Below are 21,193 nucleotides of genomic sequence, written 5' to 3'. Positions count from 1 at the left end.
TTCACCCGTTAATAAAGCATGCAGAATATCCCTAAACATGTATAAATGCATTATAACATTTGTATTTTATAAAACCACTAATGATTTCTTTTTATTTTGGAGAAAACCCCACTTTTCATCATTAGAATTTTCAAACATCCTCAGAAGTAGAGAGAATCAGAAGTGGTTATGAACTATCACCCAATTTTAAAGAATTATCAAGTCATGGCCAGTCTTGATTCACCTTTGTAGTAAATTGCTAGATACAGATACATACAATAAATACAGTTGACATACTAGATACAGATAGATAGATACAGTTGACATACAATAACAGTCACATGTTTAAAGTGTGCAGTTTGATAAATCTTGAGATGTGTGTGGCTGTGAAACCATCACCACAATCAAGATAATGAACTGTCTGTCCACCTCCCAAAAGGTTCCTTAAGCTCCTTACCATCCCTCCCCCCATTCCCTGCCCCTACTCCCATTCCCAGGCATTTGGTATGCTGTCACTATGAAAGAGTTTGCATTTTCTGGCTTTTTCTAGAAACAGAATTATAGAGCATAGACTCTTTTTTTTTTTTTTTTTTTTTGGCTGCACTGAACGGCATGCAGGATCTCAGTTCTCTGAGCAGGGATCGAACCTGTGCCCCCTGCAGTGGAAGCACGGAGTCCTAACCATTAGACTGCCAGGGGAGTCCTTATATACACCTTTTTTTGGTCCAACTTCTTTCATTCAGCATAGTTACTTTCTGCACCAAAAGATCTGCTCAACAGAATAATCGAATAAGCATGTGTTCCTGGGCAAATCCGTCTCTGCCCTCCGGGGGTTCTCTGGATTCCTGCCCTCTTCATTCCAGTTCTTCCTCAGGACCCTTCTCTGTCCCCCAGATGGCCTCGTGGAGAAGACACCTTGCACATGGAACTCTTCCCGAGTCTGTGAGTGTCAACCTGGCATGTTCTGCGCCACACCAGTCACCAATTCCTGTGCCCGCTGCGTCACCCGCCCCAACTGCCCACCAGGGATGGTCACCAAGCTCCAGGGTAAGCGGTTCACATCCCCAACCAAGGGGCTGAGCTCTGTTTCCCTACAGCTGTGCCTCTCCCCTCCTCCAACCAACAAAGGACCTTCATTTCTAGCTATTAACTAGGTCAGATTTGGGCTATGGTTTCTCTTTGAATAGTTAGATCCAGGAAATGGTAAAGAATCCAAACTTGGCATTTTGGCAAGAGTTTCTAATCATTGTTTTAAATTATTTAAAAATTTTGTTATTCTTCTCCTTGAAATTATTGGGCTGGTAAAATCTTGACTTGCTTGCAAGGTTGTTTTATTGACTCAAGATAGATCAATATAAAGCTTATGAGGAAGCTTCCAATTCAAATGGTGGACATTTGCCAAAGTGAGAAAAAGTATAAACCCTCGACAGCAGACAAAATAACAAACAAAAAAGAGTTCATCAGCAGATGAGAGAGTTCAAGGACTTTTTAGAAGGTGGAAAACAGATGGCAGGGTGGTAACAAATGTAACCCAAGTAGAGGAAAACCCACCCCAGAATTCACTCCTTGAGGCTGGCAGAAAAGTGAGGGTAACCTGCTCATAAGACCCCCCAGGGAGGCTCTGGGCTCAGACCAGGTAAGTAAAATGAAGGATAGGGGTGGAGCGGAGAATTAGAAAGTGCAGTAAGCTGCAACTTCATCTCCAACATAAAAATTAAAAATGTGTAACAATCTGCCTGCAAAGCAGGAGACCCAGCTATGATTCTTGGGTCGGGAAGATCCCCTGGAGAATAAACTGGCAACCAACTCCAGTGTTCTTGCCTGGAGAATTCCATGGACAGAGGACCCTGGCAGGCTAAGCCCATGGGGTGACAAGAGTTGGATAAGAAAATCCCATGGATGGAGGAGCCTGGTGGGGCTGCAGTCCATGGGGTCACTAAGAGTCGGACACGACTGAGCGACTTCACTTTCACTTTTCACTTTCATGCATTGGAGAAGGAAATGGCAACCCACTCCGGTGTTCTTGCCTGGAGAATCCCAGGGATGGCGGAGCCTGGTGGGCTGCTGTCTATGGGATCGCACAGAGTCGGACACGACTGAAGCGACTTAGCAGCAGCAGCAACTAAACCACCAACAATGCAAAACCAACCAGCCAAAGTGCAATCTAAAAAATAAATGAATGTAACAACAGTGACAAAACACGCAGCAATGATATACCATGGGCTCTGACCGGTCTGAGAGATGGTGCCTGAGTCTTTATATCCTGGTGAAAATGGTCAAATTTTTGTCTAACAACACTGAAGGACTATCTGGCGATAACTGGGTATTGGCCACTCTGGTGCTAAGCCCTCTCTGCTTGTGTCTTTGGAAGTACACCCTGTCAGTAGGCTATTCCTGCCCAGTCACCCTGAGTGAAAGCCTTGCAACTCACACTCCCCACCCATGATCCCAGAGTTCCCAGGCAGGCCTCCTGCTGAGAGAAGAGACCCGTGGTGAAAAGGACATACTAATAGCAGAGTAGAAGAAACCCCACCTGCTGCTGGAATGTTCAGCGCTATTCTTTTTATAATATGAATGAGAAGTATAGATCTTCCGACTTATAAGGAAAAACAGCAGTGTGAAGGAAAATAACAGGATACACAAACAGAAAAACTTACTACCAATGAAGCAATGATGAACCCAGGAATGGAAGAGAAAATAATTAGTGTCCACAGAAACAGAAGGCAATGAAGAAGGAACAGTAAGAAAGTAGAAGACAAGAAATGACTTTTAGAAAGTGTTACCAATCTTGCCTCTCAGGCCCCAATTCACCTATGAACCTTGCTATGCAATAAGAGATTAGTCTCTTCACACATTTTCTCCTTGTGCATGTGATTCTAGTATACGACAGTAGAGGGCACAAGAGGACCACTGCAGAAGAAACGAGGTGTTTCTTGACTGCCTTTGCTTTCTCTTGTTCTTGCTAGAGAGTCTATTTCCAGGGCCTGTGGATGGGGACATGTGGTGGTGCCCTGACCCGGTCATCCTTCCAGAGTAGGCAGTCTCTTGGCAACCTCACGATGGGACTTAGATTGAAATGACCTACCAAGAGCAAAGCAGGATGAATGAAGAGTACCACACCTAGACATAATGGATACACACATGTGCATGCCTAGTTACATCCGACTCTGCGAGTCCATGGACTGTAGCCTGCCAGACTCCTTTATCCATGAGATTTTATAGGCAAGAATACTGGAGTGGGTTGTCATTTCCTTCTCCAGGGGATCTTCCCAACTCAGAGATAAAAGCTGTGTCTCTTGTGTCTTCCTGCATTGGCAGGCAGATGCTTTACCACCAGCACCACCTGGGAAGCCTGACCTAAAGATGTACCACCATTTATTTATCCATCCACCAGCTGATGGACATTTTGCTTGTTTCCAGTTTAGGGCTACTATGAATAAAGCAGCTACAAATGTTCATGTATGGGTTTTTGTGTGGACATGCATTTTCATTTCATGGGTAAATACCTAGGAGAGGGATGCCTGGGTCATTGTGCTGGCTTACACAGAATGTTTTTGCGGGTCAGATCAAAGCTGGCCACCTGTGATCTGACCCAGCCACCTCTTTTTACGGGTGGAGGGAACCATGGGTAGAGCCAGAGGTAGAGCTGGGACACAGAGATCCTGAGTTACCCCCAAGTACTCTCCACTGGACCACACCAGCTCCTTCCTAGTTGACCAGAGAATTTTTTAGCTTAAATGCAATTATGTTTGAAAGCAGATTAAAAATATTTTCATGGAATTCCCTGGTGGTTCAGTGCTTTGGACTCAAAGCTTTCACTGAAGGAGCCCAAGTTCAATCCCTGGTCAGGGAATTAAGATTCTGCAAGCCACACAGCATGGCAAAAACAAGAGAGGCATTTTCAGACAGAAAAGGGCAGTCTGCTTCCCCACAACCCCATGTATCCTTTCTTAGAAAGCTACTTAAAGATGTAATCCGGTTAAATGAGGGGCAAAAAGAAAAGCCATGAAATCTAGAAAACAGTGGCTGCATCCCAGGAGAGCAAAGAAGGGAAGTCCCAGAATAACACCGGTGCTAAAGACATGACAGCATCTGATTGAGCCTCATCAGAGCAGGAAAGTGAGGGGTGGCAGTGAATCGTCTGCAGGAATAGAAGTTAGAATGGCGGTCAATTTCATGAGTAGTTGAACAACTTGAGGATATGGTAAAGGCACATTATTCTTTCATCAACAGAAAAGAAAAAAGGCAATTGAAAACTCTAGGGAAAGTAAAAAGCTGACAAAAAATGTGCAGCTCAAGTATGAAGATGAAAATTTCATCTAATTTTAAGCCGTTTCTGGGTGTATGGGGACAGATTCCATTTGACCTTGATGCTAAGACTGTTCTCCTTTAAATGGCCCAAGGATCAGGTTTGGATTTAAAGAGAAGTATTTAAGTCTGATAAACAATATCTTTTTTTGTGTGTGTTTGTGTAATAAAGTTTTATTAAAGTATAAAGGAGATAGAGAAAGCTTCTGACATAGGCATCAGAAGGGGGCAGAAAGAGTACCCGCTTGCTAGTGTTAACAATGAGGTTATATAATCCAAAGAATGTCTGGAGGTTGTAAAGGCCTCATCAGACCTACTCCCATAATTTACGTTTTAAGATAACACTGTCCTCAGGCAAGATACATCCTTGTAAAGACCAGGTCTACTCCCATAATTAACATTTTAAAATAACAGAAGGTTGAATCCAAAGACTGTCCTTAGGCAGGATACATTATTGTTATATAATCCTAAGGAATGTGGAGAAAGAAAAAAAGTTTGTCCTTTCTTCCTCCTTGAGAATTCCAGACCCCTCTCTCCTTGGGGACCCCTAGACTCCCTATCAACCTACCTAGGAACGGACTCTCTCATTCCCCCCTTTTCTTTTAGGAGAATTATGTTGCCTAGGGAAAAGAGGCGTCGTTCTCAGTCCATAACTACTTCCGAGCTGACAAGGGGCGTTGTCCCTAAATTGGTGAGGCAACATATTCTCCTAATCCTCATATTGAGGATATCTGATCCAGGGGCCCCAAATAGTAGCTGGAGGAAGCTACAGCAGTAGCAGGAGTTTGAGCAACCATTTGTAACTTAAAAGCTTTCATGCGGCTAGAAACAAATCCAGTTATATAGTTACAGATGCAGGGAGCAAACAGCAAGAACAAAACAATCAGAATCAAAATTAAAAGTCACATTATGTCCATAGTTAAAGTACAAAGTGTTGCACCAGTCCATTTTAGGGTTGGTAGATGTCATCAGATGAAGAAGAGGCATTGCATGTGATTGTTGTCGAAGGTATTCACAGACTTGGAGAAAGTCTTTTCCTTGAAATGGGGATGTCCACCACGGGAAGCCTTCCACTGATGAAGAGGGGAGCACTCCGCAGACCCAGCAGTTTATCCTTTAGATCCTCCCGAGCGTGGCCATGCAGTATCACATAGGAGGACCAGGTGTGTCTTCTTTAAGCCCTGGGGATCAAATCTATCCCAGTTTTTCAGGATACAGTTCAAAGGAGTGAGGTTGGAATTGTTAGCTCTCATCTTGTCCTGAAGGATCCTGGACGAGCCCCCAGGATGAAAGGTTGTTGTTCAATCACATGAATACACCGGGATTCTTGGCCCCCGGAGGAGAAGAATTCAACCCGGGGCCAGAGCCAAGGCTTGATCGCTCAGAGCTTTTGTGTAATAAAGTTTTATTAAAGTATAAAGGAGATAGAGAAAGCTTCTGACATAGGCATCAGAAGGGGGCAGAAAGAGTACCCCAACAATATCTTTTTTTTAAGTTTCTAAATGGGTCTAAGAGCAGGCATGTTCCTTCCTGCTCCTTCTCCCTAGCCCCAGCCCCACTTTCCAGTGAGCCTTTTCCAGAGAACACAGGCAGATTAAGTAGGGGCTAAATGATGTCTTCTGTTGACCTTCAGATCCAAAGGAGGAAAAAAGGGGAGAATCAGTAACTAACTCATGGAGGAAGGAGGAAGGTTACGGCGAGGTTATGGTAAATACATACAGAGAAGGGATGAGAGGCACCCAGGAGTGCTGGGCCCAATTTCTCTGCTTAGAGGAAGGACAGCATTTCTATTTCTGGGTTCTGTTGCAGGTTGCCTTAGAAGGGAGGCTGCCTTGAAGGGAGGTCAGAGGGTGCTAACTGGGTGGTGGTGTTGTTCAGTCAGTCACTCAAGTCGTGTCCAAGTCTATGCAACCCCATGGACTGCAGCACACCAGGCTTTCCATCACCATCTCCCAGAGTTTGCTCAAACTCATGTCCTTTGAGTTGGTGATGCCATCCAACCATCTCAGCCTCTGTCTCTCCCTTCTCCTCCTGCCTTCAATCTTTCCCAGCATCAGGGTCTTTTCCAATGAGTCAACTCTTTGCATCAGGTGGCCAAAGTATTGGAGCTTCAGCTTTAGCATCAGTCCTTACAATGAATATTCAGGACTGACTTCCTTAAGGGTTGACTGGTTGGATCTCCTTGAAGTCCAAGGGACTCTCAAGAGTCTTCTCCAACAGCACAGTTCAAAAGCATCAATTCTTCAGCACTCAGGCTTCTTTATGGTCCAACTCTCCCATCCATACATGACTGCTACTGGAGAAACCATAGCTTTGACTAGATGGAGCTTTATTGGCAAAGTGATATCTCTGCTTTTTAACATGCTGTCTAGGTTTGTTGTAGCTTTTCTTCCAAGTAGCAAGCGTCTTTTAATTTCATGGCTGCAGTCACCAGTTGCAGTGATTTTGAAACCCAAGAAAATAAAGGCTGTCGCTGTTTCCATTGTTTCCTGGGTGTAGCTACAGTTAGTGTTCTTGAGCAAAAGAGCTCCTCCAGTCCTCTCCAAGTCAACTCTCACTGAATCCCCAGGACATCTCAGATACAAGTAGAAATTATCATAACAATTGCATTATTTGCCTCATAGCCCAAGGTCTCCGGGCTTCAACTAATTCAGGAAATAGTCTGGTGACCGCATGGAAAGACACAGTGTCTTTTTTTTTTCCAATGTTTTTTAATTTACTTTTTTAAAAAGAAATAATTCTGTTTATTTATTTTTGGCTGTGCTGGGTCTTTGTCGCTGCAAGGGCTTTTCCTCTAGCTGCGGTGAGTGGGGGCTACTCTCTAGTTGCGGCATGTGGGCTTACTGCAGTGGCTTCTCTTGTTGCAGAGCACCGGCACTATGGTGCGTGGGCTTCAGTAGTTGTGACTCGTGGGCTGTATAGCACAGGCTCAATAGTTATGGTGCATGGGCTTATTTGCTTCGCAGCATGTGGAATCCTCCCGGATCAGGGATCCAACCCGTGTCTCCGCATTGGCAGGCAGATTCTTTACCACTGAGCTACTAGGCAAGTCCCAATTTGCTGATTTTTAATCGCTTTACAATATTGTGTTGGTTTCTGCCGTGTGTGTGTATGTGTGTGCGTGTGTCAGTCACTCAGTCGTGTCCGACTCTTTGCAGCCCCACAGACTGTGGCCCGCCAGGCTTCTCTGTCCATGGGATTTTCCAGGCAAGGATACTGGAGTGGGTTGCCATTTCCTTCTCCAGTGGATGTTCCTGACCCAGGGATCGAACCTGGGTCTCCTGCATTGCAGGTGGATGCTTTTCCGTCTGAGCTACCAGGGAAGTTTCTGCCCTGTATCAACATGAATTGGTCATATAGGTACGCCCCCTCCCTCTTGAACCTCCCTGCCACCTCCTACTGTCTATGTGAAAACCTCCAAAAAGCGGAGGGTTCCTCAGTTCAGTTCAGTCGCTCAGTCGTGTCCGACTCTTTGTGACCCCATGAATCGCAGCACGCCAGGCCTCCATGTCCATCACCAACTCCCGGAGTTTACCCAAACTATGTCCATCGAATCGGTGATGCCATCCAGCTATCTCATCCTCTGTCGTCCCCTTCTCCTCCTGCCCCCAATCCCTCCCAGCATCAGGGTCTTTTCCAATGAGTCAACTCTTTGCATGAGGTGGCCAAAGTACTGGAGCTCCAGCTTCAACATCTGTCCTTCCAATGAACACCCAGGACTGATCTCCTTTAGGATGGATTGGTTGGATTTCCTTGCAGTCCAAGGGACTCTCAAGAGCCTTCTCCAACACCACAGTTAAAAAGCATCAATTCTTCAGTGCTCAACTTTCTTCACAGTCCAACTCTCACATCCATATATGACCACTGGAAAAACCATAGCCTTGACTAGATGGACCTTTGTTGGCAAAGTAACGTCTCTGCTTTTCAATACGCTATCTAGGTTGGTCATAACTTTCCTTCCAAGGAGTAAGCGTCTTTTAATTTCATGGCTGCAGTCACCATCTGCAGTGATTTTGGAGCCCCAAAAAATAAAGTCTGCCACTGTTTCCACTGTTTCCCCATCTATTTCCCATGAAATGATAGGACCATATGCCATGATCTTAGTTTTCTGAATGTTGAGTTTTAAGCCAACTTTTTCACTCTCCTCTTTCACTCTCATCAAGAAGCTCTTTAGTTCTTCACTTTCTGCCATAAAGGTGGTGTCATCTGCATATCTGAGGTTATTGATATTTCTCCAGGCAATCTTGATTCCAGTTTGTGCTTCTTCCAGTCCAGCGTTTCTCATGATGTACTCTGCATAGAAGTTAAATAAGCAGGGTGACAATATGCAGCCTTGACGTACTCCTTTTCCTATTTGGAACCAGTCTGTTGTTCCATGTCCAGTTCTAACTGTTGCTTCCTGACCTGCATATAGGTTTCTTAAGAGGCAGGTCCTCAGGACCCTACTAATCCAAGAAGAAAATTAATCCTGGCCTTACTTTCTCTTCAAAATGTTAAAATCAGAAAAAACCTGAGAGGCATAATGAGAGCTTTTTATAAGAGAAGCATGGGTAGGTGGGGGGTTTGCTTTGTATCACTTAAGGGAAGGGGTGCCCCCCACCCCCCCGTCAGGAACGTAGGCGTGGAGGGGGCTAGTAGCCGGGCTGGACCTACTTCAAATATGGGCCATTTCCTTCTGCCCTAGTAAAGTAGTTAATCATAAACTTGTAAGAAAATGCTCAGTCCCCAGTAGGAAGCAATGTGGTCCCATGAAAAGTGCTCAAGGCTGGGACTCGGGAGCCCTGATTTCTGGTTTGAGTTCGGGCTCTGTGGTTCTCTCCGTCTGTGAGAAGGGGTGGCTGGGTCACATCAGAAATGACTGTGCTTGAACTGCTCCTCAGATGCATTCTGTCAGCACAGTGACACAGCCTTCCCCTTCCTATGTACTCAAGTGAAGTGAAATTATGTTTTTGCAAAGGCTTGTACACAAATACTCATAGCTACCCAGGTGGTGCTAGTGGTAAAAAAAAACCCGCCTGCCAATGCAGGAAGCTTGAGAGATGCGGGTTCGATCCCTGGGTCAGGAAGATCCCTTGTAGAAAGGAATGGCAACCCACTCCAGTATTCTGGCCTGGAAATTACTTTCTGTTACTCTAGATTAAGTTTTTGGGGATATTTCCGTAAAATGTATTCTTCTGTGTCTGGCTTCTTTCACTGAGCTTTTGAAGTTCATCCATGTTCTAGCTGTATTAACACGCTTAGGCACTCCGTGGTGTCCGACTCTTTGCCACCCCATGGACTGTAGCTTGCCAGACTCCTCTGTCCATGGGATTCTCTAGGGAAGAATACTGGAGTGGGTAGTCACTCTCTTCTCCAGGGGATCTTCCCGACCCAGAGATCGAACCTGGGTCTCCTGCATTGCAGGCAGATTCTTCATCGTCTGAGCTACCAGGGAAGCTCCCAGCTGTGTTAGTACTTCATTTCTTTTATTGCCATACAGTATTCCAGCATTCAGAGATACTACATTTCACCATCCGATGGGCACTGGGGTCATTTCTGCTTCTTTGATGACTCCATCTCCTCCCTCCCATCTCCGGGGCTTCCCCACCTTTTGTTTCCTCTGCTTAGAAACTCCCGATCCCACTCACATCCTAGCACCTCCCTCCTCAGGGAAGCCTCCCTAGTGAGACGAGATCGAGCCTGCCATTACAGGGACCCCACCTGCCTTCATGTGACACCGAGTCTATGAACCCCACCAGCCGATTGGCCCCCAAGGGTGCAAATCTTTTCTGTTTTTCTCACAGCTCTGTCCCAATTCCCAGCACGCAGCAGGTGCTCAGTAAAGAGTTGTTGCATGGAGGGAAGGGAGCAGAGAGGGAGGAAGCAAGGAGACAGCCAGGACACAGACTTGGGTCTGCCCAGCTGCCGTGTCCTTCCGGCCCCACGGTGCTGCCTCCCTGGAAGTCACCAGTCCTGATGCGTCAGGCTCTTTGGCACTGATTTTTTTTTTTTTTTTAATTTAATTTAAAAATTTGAAGTATGGTTGATTTACAAGATATTAAATATAGCTCCTTGCTATACAGTAGGTCCCTGTTATTTATCTCTTTTATATATAATAGTGTGTATATCTGTTAATCCCATTTCCCAGTTTATCCCTCCCTCCCCGCTTTTCCCTTTGGTAACCATCCTTGCCACTGTTTCTAACCCACTCCCTGCAGGTATGGCTGAGACAGGCACCACCTATGAGCCACTTCCACCAGGGAGCCCTCCTGACTGCAGCACCAGCCCGGAGGACCGTGAGGCGCCTGCCAGGTGACTCCTTGGGCCCCTTGGGCCTGGGGGTGGGGGCAGCCGGCTAGGGATGGCAGTGGGGCTTGGGCTGGACCTTTAGGCCATGCCCGCAGGTCATTTTGGAGAATGTGAGTCTATGTCTGTGCTGGCACCGTGGAAGGCCAGAAGGCCTAGAAACCCAGGCCCTGCCCTCGAAGTGCCTGGCGGACACTGTTGGCAGAGGAGCTGGGGTCTCAGACCTCTGTTTCCATCTCAGCCATCCATCTTACCTCTGGCCTCTCTCTCTGCAGCCCCACCCCCTCCTTGGTCTCCCTGGCTGACTCCTTGACTGGAAAGGAGCATGGAGGGGGTGTCACCCACGCCTGGGAGGACACCCCAGGCTCAACCAGCGCTCCCATCTCCTTCTCCTCCACGGGAAAGCCGGCTCTGGTTTCAGGTAATGATCACCCCCATGAAGCAGGGCCTTCCTCCCTGGGGACCACAAAGAGGGAGGCTTCTCACTGGGCAACAGCGTCACTTGGTGGGGGAAGGTGGGGCTTGGGAAGTCCTGGGAACAAAGTTGACCCCAGGTCTTTGGCTTCTTGATCTGGAGCTGTGGCTCTGTCACTTGCTACAGATTATTCCTTGATTCTTCTGAGCAGGGATTTTATTCTCAGCTTCTTCTCCACGGCCCGTAATTGCTACTCACGAAATATTTGGCGACTAATCTCATGACCTTGACTGGGCTTCCCTGGTGGCTCAGTGGTAAAGAATCCGCCTGCAGTGCAGGAGATGCAGGTTCAATCCTTGGGTCAGGAAGATGCCCTGGAAAAGGAAATGGCAACCCACTCCAGTATTCTTGCCTGGAAAATTCCATGGACAGAAGAGCCTGGCGGGCTACATACAGTCCATGGGGCCACAAGAGTCGGACACGACTGAGTGACTAAACCACCACTACCTCATGATCTTGACTAGTTTCTTACTTCCTTTGAGCTTCAGCTTACTCACCTTTTAACGTTGTAACAGCGTATACCGCAAAGGGCAGTAAGCAGAGAGTGATATACAGGGGCATTACCGGCTCCCGGCATGCGATTTTAAGGACTTGCAGTTCTAGTGTTGGACACTAGGCGGCGGTAGTTCTCAGCCAGCAGCCCTCCGCGAGGTCCTGGATTTGGCAGTTTAGCAACTTGTTAGAAAAATAAATTACATGTCTCCCCCAGCCAACTGAATCAGACTCTGCATTTTAACATGGTCCCCCGGAGATTCATAGGCACAGGAATGTCTGAGAAGCACTTATCTCGTACGTGTTGTTACTGTTCGTTCGCTAAATCATTCTTAGCAGGCAAGGATCCTGGAGTGGGTAGCCATTTCCTTCTCCAAAGGATCTTCCCTGACCCAGGGACAGAATCAGTGTCTCCTGCATTGGCAGGTGGATTCTTTACCATCGAGCCACCAGGGAAGCTATTGGGTACATGCTACTTTTTTAGCACCTAAACATGGATTTTAAAAAATAATAACTATATGTTGCTTTTCATAAGTGACAAAGGGACAAAAAAAAAAAAGAGGCAAGTACTAAGAGATAATGAAATACATCCAGATAGTGGTTAACAGCGTGGGCTCTGGAGTTGCGCTGGCCTGGCCTGAGCTATGATTCCTACCCTCTGGGTGACCTTGGGCCTGTTAATCTTTGCAAACATCAGCTTCCCTCCATTGTAAAATGGAGATGGTCATGGTGCCCATGGCATAGGGCTGTTGACTCCTCATTCAAGGAGCACTTGCTGAGCGTGCTTATGTGCAGAGTAGATGTGCCTACCCTTGTGGAGTTTCCAGTCTAGAGGAGCGGCTGGGAGTTGTGCCAGACTCCTAACTTCACCCTCTCGGTTGCTCTGCCTGCCAGCCGCCCGGGACTGGGCCTCACACACGCCTTCCTCCCCAGTCCCCTGATGTCATCCTACTGGACCTCAATTCCCTCTTCATTCTGCCTCCTTGACTCTCCATTTCTCCCCCACTAGCAAGGGTTTGTGCATTCTTCAACTCTTTAGCTCCCCCATGGGCTTCCCAGAGCCAGACAAGAAAGGACAGGTGGGTGAGGGCTGGACCAGATAGCTACAGATAGGATCTGGGTTTCTCTTCTGGCTTGGGAAAGGACCAGGTCCTGTCAGCAACAGTGGAGTCTGTGTCCAGAAGGAGGAAGCAGGCCGGGGTGAGGGCTGTGCTGTGTGGTTGCTGTAGGGCCCCTGGCTCCCTGCCAGGATGTCAGGGTGTGAACGCAGGGCACCTCTGTGTTCCAGGACCTGTGCTCTTCTGGGTGATTCTGATGCTGGTGGTAGTCGTCAGCTTCAGCTCCTTCGTCCTGTGCCACCGGAGGGCCTGCAGGAAGTGGATTGGACAGAGTAAGTGCCTGTATCCTTGGGGCCCTGGGAGGGCAGGGGGCCCTGTGCTAGCCTGGCCTGGGTCCTTTTCCCGTCCTGCCCGCTGATACCCTCTGAGGCTGGCACCCCAGTCCTCCCGCTGCTGTCATTTCAGAGCTGCATCTGTGCTACCCAGTCCAGACCTTCCGGCCCACGCTGGAGCCTGTGGGTGAGTGTCCAGGGGTCCAAAAGGGCTGTGCGTGGCTACACCGCAGCTCTGCACGGTGGGCCAGAACTCCCTTGGGGCTCCCTCTGTGTGGGGGTTCCCACAAGCTGTTCCTCCTTTCTGTGCAACCTCGTATGTGATGGGAATATAATGTGGGTGGAAACTGTGACATGTTCCCTTCAGCGTCGGATGTGGTCTGGGCCCAAAGCTTCAAAAACTCACCTTGTCCTTCGTTCTCTCCTTGGCCGTGCCCTCAGGAGAGGCCTTCCCTTCCTCTCTTCTCTCTGTCCCTCCTTCCCAGCCTCCTTGTCATTTCCCCTGCCCTTTCCCTCCTGCTGGTGCCCAGGGTGTAGGGGTTGGGGTAGAGGGAGCAGGCTAACAGGGCTAGAGTCTGATTCTGCACTATGAGCTACATGACTGGGTGAATTACTTAATTCCTCTGTGTCTCAGTTTCCTCATCTGTACCAAGTCACTCCGTCGTGTCCGACTCTTTGTGATCCTATGAACTGCCAGGCTCCTCTGTCCATGGGCTTCTCCAGAAAAGAATGCTGGAGTGGATTGCCATACCCTCCCTCCAGGAGGTCTTCCTGACCCAGGGATTGAACCCATGTCTCTTCTATCTCCTGCATTGGCAGCTGGGTTCTTTAGCGCTGCCTGGGAGGTGGGGTCTAATTCAGAGAGTGGGTGTGTGGGTCCATTGTGGCGGGGCCTGTTGAGCGCTGTGTGCAGAGCCTGCGCGCAGTCAGCATTCACAGACTGTGGCTGCTGTTTGCTGACAGCTCCCCTGTGTCTGGGGCCTTTTTTCTCACCAGGAGTCCAGGCCTTCCTGAGTTCTCGGTTGATCTGAACTCTTCTCTCTGATCCCTGGCCAGCCTCCAGACCACCTCTTCTAGGCAGCCTTCCATGCCCCACCCATTCCAGGCAGCAGACTCAGCTCTCACCTGGCAGGGGGCTGGAGGGGCGACGCCAGCCATCGTGTGCCAAGTATCTCTTCTCCCCTGGGTTACATCTTTCAAGGCAGGACAAGGTCCTCCTCAACATGCCACAAGCATTGATTGAGCACCTGCTGTGTATGGGCCCTGACCACAGGGGAAGGAGCAAACACAAACGGTTTGAGCTTCCTTTCTGGTTTCAAGGCAGTGTCCTATGACGGTCTCACAGACCCAGAAGCCCCACGGTAAATGGGTGATGCTCTTCATTTCGTAATGAAGAGATGAGACCCAGGGCCACGCTGTCTGTAGTTGCCATAGCCAGACTCAGGAACTGGTCCTGGAGCCGGCAGGCCTCATTGGCAGAGGTCTCAGTCCTTTACCCTCTTCCTCCCCACCCCACCCCCCGCCATGGGCTGTCCACCACCCAGTGCCCAGCCTGACACCCAGCGGTCAACTCAGACCTCCTCGCCCCCCACGTCCCCAGACCCCACGGAAACCTTTGCCCTAGCCTGGCTTCTGACTTGGGCCCCTGAACACAGTGTGTGAGGCGTGTTTTGGGTTTGGTGAGTTTCACAAGCAGGTGCTTGTGTTCTCTTCGCAAGGGGGCTTTTTGTGTTTTGACAGTTTCAAGCCTTTTTCCATGAGCTGTCAGGCTCAGTGTCTCATTGAAACCTGCGTTTGCTTTCTTGACATTTTTCTAGTATTAGAGTTTCCATTGCTGTCAGTTTATTTTTTTCTTCAAACCTCCATGATAGCAGTTTTGTCACACACATACAAAAAAAAAAAAAAAAAGAGAGAGAGAGAGAAAGAGAGAAAAGACAAAAAGCACCTTCTCTTAAAAAGTCAGACTTACCAGGAACTGAGCCTGGGGCTCAGTGGTGTCCACCCTGTTTGGTGCCATTTCTGGCGCGCTGGCTTCCGATGGGTCCTTGGGGGTCTGGTTCCCAGGGAAGGAGGTGACGAAGGATGCAAAATGTGGGTGGACTGAGCAGGGTGGGTGCAGTGGGAGCTGGAGGGGTGCAGGAGTCTTTCTGCACTTGTCCGTTCCTTTGTGTATCCGCCCTGCACTTCCTAGTGGCCCTGTGCTGGGTCCGGCAAGTGGCCCTCCCAAGCTTTCTGACCAGCTCAAGCAGAGTGGGAATAATCTGGCCTCAGTCCCCCTGGTCTCAGAACTCCAGGGCTCAGGGAGCCCAGGTGTGGTTAGCAGTGATCCGGACTTGTGGATTTAGCAGGTGGATCTGACTTGGTGGCGTGTGTCCTCGGGGGCAGGCATCTCCATAAGTACACGTGTGTTCTCATCTTATTCCTCCCAGAGGCCTGTTATACCCATTTCTCAGATGAGAAAGCTGAGGCACGGGAAGATGAAGAAGCTTGTCTAAGGCCACTTGGTTAATGAGCAGTACGACCGACCAGGATTTTGTTGGTGGTGCTGGCTAGATTTTTGCTTAAAGGGTACCCTGGCACTGTTGACACCTGCCCGGGATCTTCCTTTGCTGTGGGGATTGTCTTGTGTGTTACAGGATGCCAGGCAGTCCTGGTCTGTAGACCCACCAGATACTAGCAGCACCTCCATCTGTGACAGCCAGCAGTGTCTCCAGGTACTGCCACATGTGCCCTGGAGGGGAAACGTCTCTACTGGTTGAAAAACACTGGCTGAAAGTCTCTTAACCCTTCATTTAAAAAAACACTGTCATCATTACTTTATCTGTTACTTCAGGCAGTTTTAAGTTGGAAACATTGCTTTGTTTTGAAACAACTTCAAACATACAGAAAGGTACGGTGAACGTATTTTTCCTGAACTATTTGAGAGTAAGTTACTGACTTCATGCGTTTTTACCCCTGAATACCTGAGTGTGTATTTCATACAGCCGCAGGGAAATCAACATCAGAGAATTCGCTTTGCTGTATCTCCACCAGCTAGGTCTCAGACCCCAGTCTGGTTTCTTCGAACATTGATAATAATACCTTGAATGCAGTCCAGCCTCTCCTGTTGCATTTGGCCACGGTGTCTTTGTCCCCTCTAGTCTGAGTTTCTCCCTCCTGGTCATGACCTTGCCATTTTGGAAGACTGTACCAGTGATTCTGTGGCTGCCCCTCAGCCCGGGTTTGCCTGACTCTGGAGTGAGGTATCTGCCCCATCCTCACTCCCGCCAGGTTTCCCTTTGTCCCTTCCCCTGCATGTTCACCACAAGCCCTGGATGAGCGGGTGTCTGCCAGCCTTCTCCACCATGCAGTCCTATTTCCTCTGTGGTCATCGCTAAGGGGAGGGGAGGTACTTTGAGGCTCTGTGAATAACCAGTGCATCATCAGCCTTTCCTCTGTTTCTGTATGTTTGTCTGTCTGGATGTGTGATTCCTTTCTTAGTCTGCTGTCGTTGTTACTTAATTTGATGTTCAAATTGTCCCGGGTGAGGCCAGTGAGGGCCCCTTCAAGCTGGCTCCTGTGTCTTTTTGATTCCATCTTTCTGTGTTTGGGGCTCATCTCTTTTTAAAATCTGTGTGTGTTTTTTTTTTAATTTATTTTTCAATTGAAGGAAAAAAAATTTTTCTTTTCCTTTTTTTTTTTTGGCTGGGCCATGCGGTCTGTGGGATCTTAGTTCTCTGACCAAAGATCAAACCCCAGCCCTTGGCAGTCAGAGTGCTGAGTCCCAACCACTGGACCGCCAGGGAGTTCCCTGGAGCACTCCATTACCATGTTCCCAGCTTAGCTTGTAATAATTCCCTGCCCCTTCCTGGACTGGAATCTAAGGCTGCCTGTTGCCAAACTCCTTCCTTGAGTCTGTTCCACTTCCCATAGCAGCCAGAACCCCAGGCCAGACAGGGGATGGAACTGACAGCAGAGAGCAACAGGGATGGAAAGGATGGATAACTTGTCAGAACCCATGTGCTTGGCTTGAGCAGCCCTCAGAGCAGCTCTGGGAAGCCAAGCACTTATCTATGGGGATGAAGGGGGCCGCTGATGCCCAGTTTGTTCTTGGATTTGTGTCCTGGGACGCTGGACACATTTGTGAGAAGATTGCGCTTATTCCAAAAAAGCAAGATTACCAGTGAATGAAGACAGGGAACTGAAGCAAAATTTTTGAGGGAAAAAGCCCTTACGAAATCTGACCTCTGCACTTGGCACCGTTCGTTCTAGGTCTTTATTAAAGAACACAGGCAGGTTGTAACACGGCTATAGGCCGAGGTTGATACCATCTGGATTCTGCCTTTTCACCTTGACATTATTTTATGCTGGTTTCTGAGAGACAGTATTGAAATCTGGTTTTCTTTTCGGTGTGATGGAGTGTCAAGCCACGGGAATATCCCGGGGCTCCCCTGGTGCTAGGGAGCATTTTAGCCACCTTCCTTTTTGTTTGTCTCCTTCCCTTTTTAATGTTGTAATTTAAAAAATCTAAACAGACTTCATTTTAAAGAAAAGTTTTAGACTTACAGAAAATTTGAGAAGTTAGTGGAAATATAGCCCACACCCAATTTCCTCTATTATAAACATCTTATTCTACTGCAGTACGTTTGTCACAATAAAAGCAATACCGATACACTGCTGTTCTCTGCAGCCCATACTCTGCTCAGATCTGCTTGACTCTGCTAGCATGCTTCTGCTGCTCCAGGATCCCGCCCAGGACACTGCTTTGCCTTTGTGCCTTAGGCTCCCTTGGCCTCTGACAGTTTCTGGCCTCCCTAGCTTTTGGTGACCGTGGCAGTTTTGAGGAGTGCTGGTCAGTTAAGTTATAGGATGATCCTCTGTTGGAATTGGTCTAGTGTTTTTGTCCTGATTAGATTGAAGTCAAGGATTTGGAGGAGGAAGACCATATGAGTTCAGTGCCATTTTCATCACAACGTATCAAGAGTATGTGCTCTCAAATTAAAATTTGAAAACAATTATTTTTTGGTTTAGTAGACAGGATAGAACTCCAGTGTCCCTAGCCACAAGGGACTAGTTCCACTGTGAAGTAAACAGTGGGGCCTCAATTTTGAAGACATTTGGGGAAAGGGAAAATTGGCTTTCTGTTAACTGGCAAAATGTTCTAGTGGGACTCTGTTTATGTTAAAATGTGTTATGTTTTGTATGTGCACATATACGGACCAGGGGGCTAAGATGGTAAAGAACCTGCCTGCAATGCGGGAGACCTGGGTTCCACCCCTGGGTCGGGAAGATCCCCTGGAGAAGGGAATGTCTACCCACTCCATATTCTTGCCTGCAGAATTCCATGGACAGAGGAGCCTGGTGGACTGGGCTGTATAGTCACAAAGAGTCGGACATGACTGAGCGACTGATATTTTCACGCTTTCATATATGGACCAGAGTCTCTGCTGAGTTTATACATTAAGAAATGATGGTTGATGGAATCTTGATTTTTGTTAACTTATCCCAATAAAGCCTACAGAAACTCAAAAACATAAGAAAGAGAGAATATGCTCTCAACATGATTGCTTCCTGGGCACCTTCTCTTCTGAGGTCTCATTTAATCTTCATAAAAACCCTCTGAAGGGGCATGATCTTGCCCCTTTTCCAAACGAGAGAACTAAGACCGGGAGAGGTGAAGGACTGTGCTGGGGATGCGCGGCTAGGCAGGCCTCCGATGCAGGACCACTAAGCTGCTTCTTTGTTTGGCATCTGGCTTGTTTTCAGTTTTTTTGCTTATTATAGGCTCCACTGCTGTGCACAGCCTGGTTACTTTCCTTCAAGTTATTTCCTGAGGGTGTGTCCCCAAAGAGGGATTACTAAGTCAAAGTGTGTGAAGTTTTCACTGCCAGATGGTTCTTGAGAAATGAGAAAGAGGGAACCAGTTCACAGGGCATGAGCAGCTGTGTTCCTGTTTACCCACATCCTCTCCAGGACTGTGTCTTACCAATTTTGTTTATTCTGTCTTTTTACTTTGTCACATATTTTCTCCCCTCAATGACTCTCTGCCAAATGACAGTTGGCTGTTTGCAGAACTCAGACATCACTCTCAAAGGATAAAGATTTGGCTTCTCTGACTTCATTTAAAAGAATGTGCCTCAGGCCGGACAACATTTCTCAAAATGCTGGCTCGGGCTCTGGACAGTGGCTACCTTGTGGGAGAGAGCCACGAGCCTCCTAAGGTGACTGCTTTGCTGGGAATAGCAGTTCCCAGATTTGTTTGTTAACTCAGTAATCAACCATTGTGTCATTTTACACATGTGTTCTTTTGACCATGATTCTGATCCATTTCCCCTTTAGACACTTTACCTGCGGACGGTCATTTAAAATGGACATGGAAGATTGTCCCCCAAAGTGACCTGGTGTCTACACAGCAGGTTCAAATTGCCCATCATGTTGTTTTATCATGGCTGGTTGGCCCCCAGTGTGCATTTCCGCTAGGATTTCAGAAGGCTGGTTCCCCAGAGCAGCTGAGGTCAGACAGAGTTCCCGAGGTGACTCAGCTGGCTGGCCTCCTTATATGCGAGTTCTCTGGTCAGATGTCCACACCTAAAGGCAACAAAAGTTAAGACCCTGTAGGTGGTCCCCTTGGGAGTATAAGGGGCCGTGCGCTCCCAGAGGACTCAGCGCCTGGGAGCTGACTCACCCCAGTGTAGACACGTCTCGGTACCATCTCTAGCTTTTCCAGTTGGACATCTGGTTGTGGTTAAGGGTCAACATATACTTGGCCGTGACCTGATGCCCTGTTTAAATCGAGAGAAAAGTTGGAGAGGAGGGTGGAGTTTAGGGTGAGAAGTTGAAGGTTGTCCCCTGAGGATCACTGTGGCCTGAGCCCACACTATCGGAAGTGTGATGACCAGTGAGACTGGTCACGTGGACTGTTTCGGGCACACGTGATAGAAGGCTGAATTCATGCTGGCCGGAGCCTAAAGGGCTCTGTGGCCATCTGGCTTTAGGCATGCCTGACTCAGGGGCTCAGAAAGGATCCTCAGGACCTGCCACCCTCTCTCTATCACCATGAGGTCCTCCTGTGTGGGTTGAGTTTCACATGTTGCTCCGGGGGGCTCTGGCCTCTTCTGCCCCTGGAGGCCACCAGGCGATGGCAACAGCCACAGACCAGCTTCTGACCCTGCCAGAGCCTCTTCGGCTCCAGCTTCTGACCCTGCCAGAGCCTCTTCAGCTCCAGCTGGGTGCACACTGGTCTTGAACCACTCCTGTGCGTGTGTAGGAGTGGGTGGATGGGGAGGGGTCCGGTGTGCTGAGGGGCTTGGTGGCTGGGAGAGAGATGACTGCCCTGTTCTCTGGCTGCCCCTGGGAAGTGAGGCCCTGTGCCCCGGGCCTGAAACCCATCCACTGTTCTCCAGAGTGAGGTCTGAGGAAGGACCAACTTCCACCCTGGGGGCAGTGGAGGAGGCACTTGCCTGCAGTGGGGTGGGGCAGGGCCAGGCAGCTGCCAGATGCCCCTTGGTGAAGTAACTGCTCTTTGTCTCCTTGCAGATTCCAAGCCGGGGAGGAACCCGATAGTAAGTAGCCTCTCCCTTGCCCCCACCCCAGCTTTGTGCCCCTACATGTGACTCCTCCTCCATCAGAGCTGCTGGTTCTGACAGTGACTGGGTGGGTCCTTTCCCTCCCACGGCCCAGATGCAGGTTCCCCTGCAAGTTCAGGCTGGGGCTGCCCCACGCAGGGAGCTCTGAGCGCGGTGGGGCCTCAGCCAGGCCCTGGCCAGGGATGCGCAGCTCCACCCCCACGGCAGCCTCGGCTCCTGGCTTATCCCACTGGGGACTTCCAGAAGGGCCTGCCAGACAGCAGGTCTGATTTTGACCATTTGGGTGCCAGGTGTGGTCTGAGAGAAGGCTGGGTTCATTTTCCCCTTTGTCCTTCAATCCTCTGTGAGTCTCAAAGCTGGGATGTCAAGTCAGTAGCACAAACTTTTGAAACTTTAGCTAGCATATATGGAGCACCTGGTGCTCCCAGGTGGCGGAGTGGTAAAGAATTCGCCTGCAATGCAAGAGATGCAGGTTTGATCCCTGGGTCGAGAAGATCCCCTGGAGGAGGAAATGGCAACCTACTCTAGTACTCATGCCTGGAGAATCCCATGGACAGAGGAGCCTGGCGGGCTACATGGGGTCGTAAAGAGTCAGACGTGACTGAGCACATGTGCATGCAGGGAGCACTTCCCGCGAGCTAGGCTTCTGGCTTTCTCCAAGTTGTTCCCGTTTGTCCTGGCAACACACTGAGGTTGGTA

The 21,193-nt window shown here is 48.7% G+C and overlaps 1 protein-coding gene across 3 annotated transcripts in view; it reads left to right on the top strand.

The window, feature by feature from the left end:
* The window catches only part of TNFRSF8 (TNF receptor superfamily member 8), an 86,371-nt gene that overhangs the window by 43,695 nt on the left and 21,483 nt on the right, over positions 1 to 21,193 (top strand). For all 3 annotated transcript variants that reach the window (XM_019976947.2, XM_070768199.1, XM_070768200.1), the window contains exons 8-13: positions 874 to 1,026; positions 10,485 to 10,578; positions 10,848 to 10,993; positions 12,828 to 12,929; positions 13,063 to 13,116; positions 20,445 to 20,470. In XM_019976947.2, the coding sequence (XP_019832506.1) occupies positions 874 to 1,026; positions 10,485 to 10,578; positions 10,848 to 10,993; positions 12,828 to 12,929; positions 13,063 to 13,116; positions 20,445 to 20,470 (575 nt within the window). The remainder of the gene's footprint in view (positions 1 to 873; positions 1,027 to 10,484; positions 10,579 to 10,847; positions 10,994 to 12,827; positions 12,930 to 13,062; positions 13,117 to 20,444; positions 20,471 to 21,193) is intronic.

The sequence above is a fragment of the Bos indicus genome, chromosome 16, assembly GCF_029378745.1.
Source record: "Bos indicus isolate NIAB-ARS_2022 breed Sahiwal x Tharparkar chromosome 16, NIAB-ARS_B.indTharparkar_mat_pri_1.0, whole genome shotgun sequence".
Taxonomy (NCBI): Eukaryota; Metazoa; Chordata; class Mammalia; order Artiodactyla; family Bovidae; genus Bos; species Bos indicus.
Note: the sequence above shows the minus strand (reverse complement) of the source record. Positions and strands in the feature narration are given on the sequence as shown.